The sequence below is a fragment of the Simochromis diagramma genome, unplaced genomic scaffold (genome assembly GCF_900408965.1).
Source record: "Simochromis diagramma unplaced genomic scaffold, fSimDia1.1 OVJJ01000603.1, whole genome shotgun sequence".
Classification (NCBI taxonomy): domain Eukaryota; kingdom Metazoa; phylum Chordata; class Actinopteri; order Cichliformes; family Cichlidae; genus Simochromis; species Simochromis diagramma.
This window is the reverse complement of record NW_024387414.1, coordinates 26,282,886-26,294,205: the sequence shown is the minus strand read 5'-3', so window position 1 is coordinate 26,294,205 and position 11,320 is coordinate 26,282,886. Positions and strand designations below refer to the sequence as shown.

The 11,320-nt window shown below is 40.3% G+C and overlaps 1 protein-coding gene across 1 annotated transcript; it reads left to right on the top strand.

Annotated features, from left to right (window-relative positions):
- Window positions 1–2,837: 2,837 nt before the first annotated feature.
- Window positions 2,838–5,870, top strand: LOC120721012 (aromatase). Its single transcript, XM_040011003.1, has 9 exons — window positions 2,838–3,067; window positions 3,162–3,312; window positions 3,426–3,580; window positions 3,693–3,857; window positions 3,995–4,109; window positions 4,186–4,297; window positions 4,487–4,649; window positions 4,920–5,161; window positions 5,424–5,870. The coding sequence occupies exons 1-9, from the start codon at window positions 2,911–2,913 to the stop codon at window positions 5,682–5,684; spliced, it is 1,521 nt and encodes a 506-aa protein (XP_039866937.1). The 5' UTR covers window positions 2,838–2,910; the 3' UTR covers window positions 5,685–5,870.
- The last annotated feature ends 5,450 nt before the right edge of the window (window positions 5,871–11,320 follow it).

Here is an 11,320-nt window from a genome sequence, read left to right as displayed (position 1 = left end):
GTTAATTGGCATCTGTGGTGTTTTAGAGCACTGCTCACTTCATGTAGCTGACCTACATGCTCTTGCAGCCGCGTTAAAGCCCTTTTACACAAACACACACACATGGGTTCAGCATAGGAGGAGGTAGAGGAAGAAATCAACCAAGCAACATAGATTCAAGCCCTGAGCTCACCCTGTAGTGTGTGCACTGTGGTCTGAGGGTGTGGGTCACTGATGGCCAGTGGTTGGACAGCTTGAACTGCTCCAGCCAGACATGTACATATGAGTTTTTATAATAATTTTCTTTTCTTTTCTTTTCTTTTCTTTTCTTTTCTTTTCTTTTCTTTTCTTTTCTTTTCTTTTCTTTTCTTTTCTTTCCAGATATATTTTTTTTGCAAAGGCTTATCAATTATTTCATACTAAATCTATATTTTGACATTCCCACCTGTAGCCTTTTCTCCTTCCTAAGATGCAGCTGCTGGGAAAGCAGCTTTATCTCTGTTCTTCCCAGAGGTCCATGTTCGAATTCGGACTCCTGCCCAAGGACAGACAGATGGCCAGCCTTCCTGAAGACTTCATCCACCCTCCCACTTCTTCCTGCTCAGAAATTTAAAATTTATTAGGACTACTACAGAAATAAAAGTGAGGGATTACTTGTACTGCAGGTAAGTCCTCTCATAGTGTCAACAGAAAAGAATAAAGTGGAGTTCAGCGTGTAATGTCAAACAGTAAAGGCAACACTCTCTGTTGCATGTAGCTTGTAATGTGCAGCGGCGGAGCTGGTTGGGAAGGCAAGTTCAGCTTCACAGTGTTATCATATCTCATGACCAACTCTCCAGTGCTGCTTTAAATGTGAATCATGTGATAAATTCCCCAAGGTTGCTCGGGCAGCACAAAGCTGAGAGTCTGCTTTCTTTCGCTGCCGGTCAAAATCATCAGTCTCTCCTTCTGTTCTGTTAGTTTGAAAGTGAAACTTCACCCTCTTTAACTTCTGAGGTTTTACATCAGGACGTGATTAAAAATATATATATGATTTTAGCAGGCTATTTAAATATAACCTCAGAAGAACAACAACACGTGGTATACTTCAGCACACTCTTTTTTTAAAGCAGTGTTTGAGTTCATTGAGGGTTGAGGACATTTCTCTTTCAGGGAGACTGTTCTAGATGTGCCAGTGATCTTGCAGAGAGAACAGCCTTTCACCTGTGGACAAAACAACTACCCATACCTTTTCAGTCTATTTCTAATTGTACTGTCTTGAACTTTGATGTTTAAGATGCTAGCTGAGGTTTTCAGTTTTTCTGAGCGCTGCACAGTCTGAATTTGCTGGGACGTCCACTCCTGCAATGACTGTGGATGGTGATAAATTATAGGTTGTGTAAATTGTGTGTAACCCTTGTGCAGTATGTAAAGCATTAGAGCTGAAAGAGGGTGTACTTAATTTTTTATGTTTATCTAAATATGTGATGTAATAATATAATCCTACATATAACACATATTCTGACATTTCAAAAACCTTTTCAACAGCTCGTTTCTGAATAACTCCCTAAACATATACTAGTGATAAAGATGCGGTTGACCACAACTCAAAGCCCAGAGACGAGGTTACGCACACTTCTACTTTTTAGGAGAAACAAAGGGGGCTGTCGCCGCTTAATCATGCAGAACAATCTAGGTCTACGCCATCACACAGGGCATCGTTATCGAGGCAGGGGCACAGCACACAGTCAGTCATTTGAAGTGTGCGCATTCTTGGACTGGAGTGTGGGCGGTGAGTTTGCAGGGTTCTTTATGCAGAATGAGCCAAGGAAACAAAGGCAGGCACAAGAGCAGACAGCATGGGTTATGTTGAGGATTTTTAGAATTTATAATGCTCAGCGGAGAACTGAAAGTGGCTAAAAGTCACAGATAATGTCAATATTCACCGAGTTGTTCCATGTTTTTAGTTCACAGACCAGCTTTAATACTGATGACCTCTTTTTTTTCTCCACTTTGTTTTCTGGCGAGGAAAATTCTTCCACCAGTCTCTCCATTAGCTACAGCTATCCACTCTTTCTTCAAACTGTCTGGGGGCTGGAGATGAACAGATCAGTCTAGCTTTACTGTAGTACATAGAGCATATCATCTTCATTTATTCATCTGATAAACAAATAAACAAATACAATATGGTATCTGCATTTAACACTGGTATTATGTGTAACTTATTTCCTGGCTTCACTGGATCTGAGAGCAACGCCAAATAAATTAAAACACAGGAAGCCAGGATTAAATGGATAGCATTTTCCTATTTTTTAGACTTTACTGTAATATGATCACATGTGTGAGTACAATATGAATACATAGCAGCTCTGATTAAAACAAATAGCTCTGATTTTGAATGAAAGTGTATCACCTAAAATCCAAGTCAGCTTTTGAACATAAATCTAGAATCAATGTAATGAAGAATATAATTCAAATGCACTTACATATGTCAATATTAACATTTAATCCATTCCCTTGTCTCGCTTGTTTAGTAAAAACAGATGAAAAATGTGCATTTATTGAAAAGCTGATTTTTAATAGGCAGCTAGAGCAAATAACACTGATGTTCTCAAGTTCTCACAGGCAAAGCAACTTCTTTTAAAGTTTAAAGGAGGTGAAAACCTTCTCATCAACAAAATGCCAAATATGAGCTCACGCCAACATGCAACCGCTGAACTAGGTCCTGTAAACCCAAGGGCACAAGCACAAACCCAATCCCTCAAGGTTGCCACAGTATTGTTTACCTTTTTCCTGCAGTGTTGTGGCTTTTGCATTACCCTGACCTGGCACGTAACCAGCTCAGACCGCCTATAAAAAGGCAGATGTGAGCATTCGGACCCTTCAGGTCTGTGCAGGCTGCTCTACATCATCACCCTTCTCGTGGATCTGATCTCTACTTGTGAACAGGCGATGGGTCCTGTAGGCTTAGACGCCGTGGTGGCAGATCTGTCCGTGACCTCAAATGCCATCCAATCGCATGGAATATCAATGGCAACCAGAACGCTGATACTGCTCGTCTGTCTGCTGTTGGTTGCCTGGAGTCACACGGACAAGAAAATTGCGCCAGGTTGGTTCAGGTTGCTCTAATTAGGAGTTTGTTTGTTTTTACAACAGAATGTTGTGAGAGCTGAAATATATTTACTGCTTTTTTAATACAACAGGTCCTTCTTTCTGTTTGGGTTTGGGCCCACTTCTGTCATATCTGAGATTTATCTGGACTGGCATAGGCACAGCCAGCAACTACTACAATAACAAGTATGGAGACATTGTTAGAGTCTGGATCAACGGAGAAGAGACGCTCATACTAAGCAGGTTAGTTGCATTCAATCTGTCAGTGCTGATGCTACCAAACAAGCCAGTCAAGAAGTATAATGAAAAGCTGCAGTGTATTTTTTGCTATTGTTTTTTTTGTTTTTTTAAACCAGAGCTTCAGCAGTGCACCATGTGCTGAAGAACGGAAACTACAATTCACGTTTTGGGAGCATGCAGGGACTCAGCTGCATCGGCATGAACGAGAGAGGCATCATATTCAACAACAACGTAACTCTGTGGAAAAAGATACGCACCTATTTTGCTAAAGGTAAAACTGGAACTCTTTCATGAACTTCAAAACAAAGTCAGCTATTCAAATGTGATTTTTAAACAGCAAATATTTGTCTAAACTAAATCATAAAACCATCTCATGTTGTCAGCTCTGTCAGGCCCAAATTTGCAGCAGACGGTGGATGTTTGCGTCTCTTCCACAAAGGCTCACCTGGACCACCTGGACACCCTGGGACTCGTTGATGTCCTCAGTTTGATGCGCTGCACCGTGGTGGACATCTCTAACAGACTCTTCCTGGGCGTACCTCTCAATGGTGAATAGGATGCATGAATATGTTACTTGCGTTATCATGCAAGCTGTACATAAAGAATTTCTTGTCTCCAGAAGTGGATCAAAAAGATATGGGAACGATTTTAGCATGCTAATATATTTATGTTACCTTGCATCCAGAGAAAGAGCTGCTGCTGAAGATTCTAAAGTATTTTCACACATGGCAGGATGTGCTTATCAAACCTGACATCTACTTCAAGTTCGGCTGGATTCACCACAGGCACAAGACAGCAGCGTGAGTCGCTCAGTCTCATACATAAGCCCACCTTTAGTTTCATCTTTTTAAATATGTGTTATCTGTTATCTCACAGCCAGGAGTTACACGATGCCATTAAACATCTTGTAGATCAAAAGAGGAAAAATATGGAGCAGGCAGATAAGCTGGACGACATCAACTTCACGGCAGAGCTCATATTTGCACAAGTCAGTCTACGAAGTATTCTCCTTCTGCAAATATACTTTCATTTAAAGTCAAACCTTTCACTTGTGGTACTTGTGTTTTTTCATTTTCAAGCCGTCTCAGCAGTTCCTCTTTGCATGTGAAATGCTGGATTTCTTTTCCGCCTACCAAGTAAGGTCAGACAGCATATTTGCATTCAACTGTGTTTTCAGAACCACGGCGAGCTGTCTGCTGACGATGTGACGCAGTGCGTGCTGGAGATGGTGATCGCAGCTCCGGACACTCTGTCCCTCAGTGTCTTCTTCATGCTTCTGCTCCTCAAACAAAACCCGCACGTGGAGCTGCAGCTGCTACAGGAGATAGACGCTGTTGTGGGTAAGTGGCTGCAGCAGTTAAGAAAAAATGCAATTATAACTGATTTGCTGCACATCAAAGATACATTTTGACACTTGGCACTGTTTCACTCTACACTGACAGCTCTTACTATTACGCTTACACACCCCATTTAAAAGAATAAGTCCAACTATTTCACCAAAACCACAAAACCTGGCCACAATAACCTTCATTAACTCAGGAGTATTGCATTTCACTGCATTTGCTCCAGGCTGAAAAACTTGAATTCACAACAGTCTGTTGCTGCTACAGGTGAGAGACAGCTTCAGAACCAGGATCTTCACAAGCTGCAGGTGCTTGAGAGCTTCATCAATGAATCCTTGCGCTTCCACCCAGTGGTGGAATGCACCATGCGTCGAGCCCTGTCTGATGACATCATAGAAGGCTACAGGATACCGAAGGGCACAAACATCATTCTGAACACAGGCCGAATGCACCGCACCGAGTTTTTCCTCAAAGGCAATCAATTTAATCTGGAAAACTTTGAAAAAAATGTGAGTAGTGCTTTCATTGCTTTACTTTTTCTCCTGGTTAGAAAGAGGTGGAACTTGGTCGAAAAAGATGATGTCACACTTATTCGTTCTTGTCTGGCACTTGTTCCAGTTGCACCAGTCAGCAATTAGAAACACATCAATCAGAATCTTTCAGTCCAGCCTGATGAAGCCACACCCACACAGATCATCTGAGCTTCGTGTTCTTGAAAATACATCTTTCCTTTTACTTTTTTTCTCATCGGTCCTCTTGTTCTGCCTCCAGGTTCCTCGGCGCTACTTTCAGCCGTTCGGTTCAGGCCCTCGCTCGTGCATTGGCAAGCACATCGCCATGCTGATGATGAAATCCATTTTGGTGACACTGCTGTCTCAGTACTCTGTTTGTACTCACGAGGGCCCGACCCTGGACTGCCTCGCACAAACCAACAACCTTTCCCAGCAGCCTGTAGAGGCTGAACATCTCCACATGAGGTTCTTACCCAGGCAGAGAAGCAGCTGTCAAACCCTCCAAGACCCGAACCTTTAGCTGTACCTGTACTTTTGTATACTTAATTTGTATAATCTTATAACGACACAAAGCTAGCCTTTATATTTTGATATACGCAAAGATTGTATTTGTACTCAAACTGTATGCATGGTGTGAAATGTACATTTAAACCTGCTAACACTGAAATAAATGTAGATTATTGTGTCACAAATGTGTGTTGTCGTCTCATCATTTTGTCTGCATGTCATACATATTTAGTTCACAGTTTTTTGTTTTTGTATTTTTTTTATTTGACCCCACATTTTTCTCATTCTCCTTTTTTAAATATCTTGCACCTCAATTGAACTAATCACACGATTAATAATTTATTAAATGTGGTATAAATGTGCGTTTGTCATTTAAGAACACAGAAAATGAATAAAGGAGAATTTCAAATTTGTCCTTTTATTACAAAAAAACAAAAGCAAAAGCAAAGTCCAATGGAAGCAAAGGGGAATGTAAATACAAGTTATTACACAGAGAATAAGTAGAAGAAAGCGATGCATTCTCAGTCTACTCCAACTCTGAGAAGTAAGTTCATTTAAATTTTTATTGCACATGAAAAAAAAGCGAGAGAAAACCAGGCATTTTCCCAGAGTTCCTCTACACCCACACACTTTAATTCCAAACAATGACACAACAGCTAACTCCCCTACTGTTCTGTGCAAAAGTCTTCAACGAGTCTTTATTTCTTTAAAAATTATTTCTTCCAAAAAGCCAAATTTTTTGTAATTTTTAAAGTGCTCTTGAGGAATAGTTTTCCAGACCTTCTGAAAGTCTTTGAATGCTTTTCTTTGGACACTTCTTTTTCACTCATTGTTCTCTTTTCTTTTGTGAATCTCTGAAAAATGCCAACGATAATACAGTTTGACAGGCATGAAATAGTATTTTTGCACCAACAAGGTGATTCCCAAAGAGCTATAAGGAAAAGACTTGTAATATTTCAGCACGCTGTGTCAGGCTTGAAAAAAAAAAAAAACTATATACAGCAGATAAACAGTATCAGGAAGTCATGTCGTTACAAACAGTGCCATTTTATAATCCACAGACAACCAATGCAAGTCTGATAACACCAAAGTAACCAGATCTCTTTTGTCTAATTGCAAAACAAGCAAGAGATGATTCACTTACTCCAGTAAACGGTGCATTATGGTGCTTTTCAATAGATCTAACATGTGTGACTTTAAGATCTATAAGGCATCGTTAGTCTCGAGATTGTTCTGAGTGGGTGATAAAACTGCCCTTCGACAGCCACAGGAAGAAAAAAAAAGGCATCTCTTGTTGCAATTATGTAACACTAACATTGGTCAGGAGAGGGCGCAGTAACACCTAATACAGTGATTTGATCTTTATCTTCAGCGTCTAGTCTTTTCATTATGTTCAGTTGCTCTGCCTTTGGGCAAAAGTGTCTAATACATTTCATACTGAGATGCTTCAGCTTGTATTGCTTTGCTAGAAGCAATCAACAAACACGCTGAACAATCACTGTTCAATGTTTGAAAGAAAAAGGGCTGAGAAAGAAACTGTGTTCAAACAGGCAGTGTGTGCAGAGTTTCAGCTGCGCAGTGCAGTTTCTGCATGTCGACAGTCAGCTGTGTGTCAGTGATACAAGAGAGTGACACGATCAAAATAAGAGTATCTGTCTCAGCTTGACTGATGCGACCGCTTGGGGCCTTATGGTGCTGATCACAGTGAGATGGGAGGGTATTAAAGGAAGGGTAGCACGCACACAGCTGCTTGGTAGGCTAATCAGTACCTGCAACAAATCATTTCGGCACCTCTGCAAGAAGCAAAGTCACTGTCTGTGTGACTGTGTGTGTGTTTGTTACTGTAGAGAGACTGTGTCTTTCTCTCTGTAATATTGTTTTCACTGCGCGTGTGTGTGTGTGTGTGTGTGTGTGCATCACAGATCACAGGCTGTTCCTTGCAGGTGTCGTGGGATATAGCAAATGAATCATAATAGTCTCATCAACCCCAATCTCATTTCTGCCCTCGATCAGGATGGAAAACATTTTACATGCAGCCCAGACAGATCTTTATGAGATCTTGCAAATTTGCGAGGAAAAAATGTTTCGTCATAATAATCTCCATGACATCTGTGAGCTTAATAACATTAAGAAGAGCTAGAGAGAATTAAGTTATTAAGATGGATGTAAATGAGTGAATACTGACAAACATCAAGCTAAAAATACACTGAAGCTGCTGTTCTTGAGGTTTTTTCATATGCAACCTGCTGCTCATCTGTCAATTTTTTTTCACAGTTCAAAAACCCTTAAGGCGAGCCGTGTTTATCTATCTTAGATTTATGTTAAAAGAGAACAAAGCCTGAACAGACAGATTATCGAGCAGCATGCAACAATTTAAATTATAATTTAAAATAAAGATCTGTATACATTCAATTTCCAGCAGCTTTTGACAAATGTGTTAACAGCCAGTGTAAAGTAGCCTCAGGGGTGTAATGGTGTTTTAATTATCACATCCTCATGCACGGGCCTAGTTGAGTCATTGTACATCACCATCAGCAGGAACTGCAAAAACTTTTTTTATAGTACTGATAACTTTTAGAGAAATCCCCCCTCATTTTTTTTTCTTTAAGAAGTTATTAGAACTTTTATTTATAGGGTCTATTTTTTACTTCCTTCTTAAGGGTAGCTAGTCTTTAGAAATGAGAATTAGCTCTAAATTCATTCTCATTATACTTGCTTCCTTTAAGTGCCATCTTTGAGAAATACCATATTGCTTATCACTATTATGCAGATGATATCCAGCTCTATTTTGAGCTAAACGACGATCTTGCTCTGTCTCTGAATAGCCTCCGAGAATGCATGTCTGAGGCCAAGAAGTGGTTGTTGTCGAATTCTCTTATCCTTAATGAGAAGAAAACCGAGATTATGATTTTTGGTAGTAACGCCCTTCGTGCCAAACTCCGGGATGCCTTTGGTTTTCTTAGTTGTTCTCTCTCTGATACTGTCAGGAATCTGGGTGTCTTATTTGACAGCTCCTTTTCACTTGACAAACAAGTGTCTGCGGTTGTCAGATCTAGTTTTTACCAGCTTCGTCTTATCTCTAAGGCTAGGCGCTATATCCCGCATAAAGATCTCGAAAAGCTCATCCACGCCTTTGTAACGTCGAGGCTAGACTACTGTAATTCACTTTATTGTGGTCTCCACTCTTCCCTTTTACAGAGATTACAGACAGTTCAGAATGCTGCAGCACGCATTCTAACTAAAACCAGCAAGTTTGCCCACATTACTCCTGTCCTTGCCGATCTGCACTGGTTGCCTGTCAAATATCGTATTCAATTTAAAATTTTGTTGTTTACTTTTAAAATTACTAACAACACTGCACCCAGCTACCTTAAGGACCTTTTAAACCCTTATGCTCCTGCTAGGGCTTTAAGGTCATCGTCACAGTTACTGCTGGCTCAGCCCAGATCTCGACTTAAGACTAGAGGTGATCGATCGTTTGCTCTTGTCGCACCTGTGCTGTGGAACAATCTCCCGATTGGCATCCGGGCATCTGATTCTATTCATTCTTTTAAATCTCAGCTTAAAACATATCTTTTTAAACTTGCCTTCTCCACCTTTTAATTGCTGGTTTGTTTGTTTGTTTGTTTGGTTGCTGTGACCTATTGACCTCTTGTATTAATTCCCTCTTATCTTTCTATTGGTGTCTTTTATTATGGTGGTACAGCTTTTATCTTGCTATTACCATGTGCTGTAGTCATTCTTATTGGTAGCTTTTATCTATGAACATAACTCGTCATTTTTATTTATCCGTTATCAATGTTTGAACCTTTTATTGTTTTATGTAAAGCACTTTGGTATGCCCAAGGCTTTTAAATGTGCTCTATAAATAAAGATTGTTGTTGTTGTTGTAAAAAACTAAACAAAACAATAATTAAAGAAATCAGCTACTCTGTGTGTCAAAGGAAATGCAACGTGACTCTAAGTCATCAAAGTAAAATATCAAAAAACTGCAATAGCATGATCTTTGACATCTACACCCATCATAGCAGTGGAGCAGCTCAAGTAGGGTTACAGGAAAGTAAAAGTCAACAACCAAAGCAGATCTATGTTGTTATGGTTTTCTGGCTACTGTACTGGTGATGCTACAATCACAGTAGGAAAAACAGTGGTTGGAGACGACGACACGCCCAAAACTAACAGCGTGCTCTGAACTTGGGTTCTCGCTGCCTTTGAAATGTTACTTCAAAGGCGTGGACCCGGCCTGTCTCCACTCACTGTAAGTTGCTGTCAAAGCAACTGCAAAGAAACAGAGTCAGTCTGCTATAAGTTTGCATTTGGATGGGGTCAGGCTGGCAACTATGTGCAATCTGTAATAAAATGGTGATTCACTGTGATAAATCAGGGAAAATCACAAATCTGTTTCCTTTGATCGCAAATCTATTGCTGCGTATATACAAAAACACTGATATTAAACAGAAATTTGCTGCAGCCAGAACCTCGTAGATCTGAAAAAGATCAGAAATAGTGACGGTGTTGCTGCAGGACAGCAATTTTATACAGGAATATAAGCAGAATATGAGCAACCAACAGCGGAGTCAAGTTCTCTATTGCAGAGAGACACACTGTAGACATGTTACACTCATCAGCACACAGATTAACTATGATGTGTTGGCAATCTGTCTGCATTTATAAATTAGATGGCAATTATTTGCAAACCTTCACCAATCTGTCTGAGAGTGACTGCAGTCAGAGCAGGATTGTTCCACCAGGCAGCTTGTGCAATCCCCTTGTAATAGAAAGTGGTCGTCCAGAGGCCGAACAACTACCACAACTACTTGCTATTGGTCACTGAATGTGAAAAAATTCAGTGCAAACACCAGGGAACCTCTGCTTTTTCCTAGTCACAAAGAGGTTACTCAAGTGTGCTGAGCCATAATGATTCATTCATAAGTTTTTGGTGGCTTTTATTAGCACTAGACACTGTAGTCTATCAAACCTTTGCAGCTCCTAAGGTACTTACTGTAGTATACCAATGGCACAGTCTAAAATCTCCTTTTAAATTCAATGAACCTGAAATCATGATGTCCCCCATCTTGTTGGCTTGCTTGTAGTTGTTGCTATTCCAGCTACAGATGGGCTATGTCATGTTACTGACTGTGGAAGTATAATCTGAAAAAAGCACTAAGGGTGGAGCCAGTGAGTCCCCAAAACACTTTGGTTTGACAGGCCAGATGGGACAGAGATACAGAGATATATACTTCATGAATCCTTCATAGAAGTCTACACTACAACCCTTTGACACCAGAGATGAGCTTCCCAGAGACAAAGTCTAATTTATATATTTCTTAACAATTTAAATAAAGTTAGCTGATGAAAACCTCAGGGGGTGGTGGTGAGCAAACTCTTGGCCGATGGTGCTCCTAGAAAGGAATTCAACTGAATACATCACAGTTCCAAATGAATCATGCATCACTGAAGAGTCATCATCTCCAGACGTTGTCTATTCCAACACCAGACTTCTTAGCAATAACCAGAAATCTACAGCTAATAGCCAGAGATACTTGACTGTGAACCAAAGTGGCAGGCTGATCACACAAACAAACCAACTCTGCCATCTCTTAAGCAACAGTAAGCCCTGGAAAAAAAACCTAATGTGTACCATGAGTG

Coding starts and splice junctions, on each gene's coding strand:
- LOC120721012 (XM_040011003.1), top strand. CDS start 2,911: ATGGGTCCTGTAGGCTTAGACGCCGTGGTGGCAGATCTGTCCGTGACC. Junction 3,581..3,692: donor ACGCACCTATTTTGCTAAAG/GTAAAACTGGAA, acceptor TCATGTTGTCAG/CTCTGTCAGGCCCAAATTTG. Junction 5,162..5,423: donor TGGAAAACTTTGAAAAAAAT/GTGAGTAGTGCT, acceptor TTCTGCCTCCAG/GTTCCTCGGCGCTACTTTCA.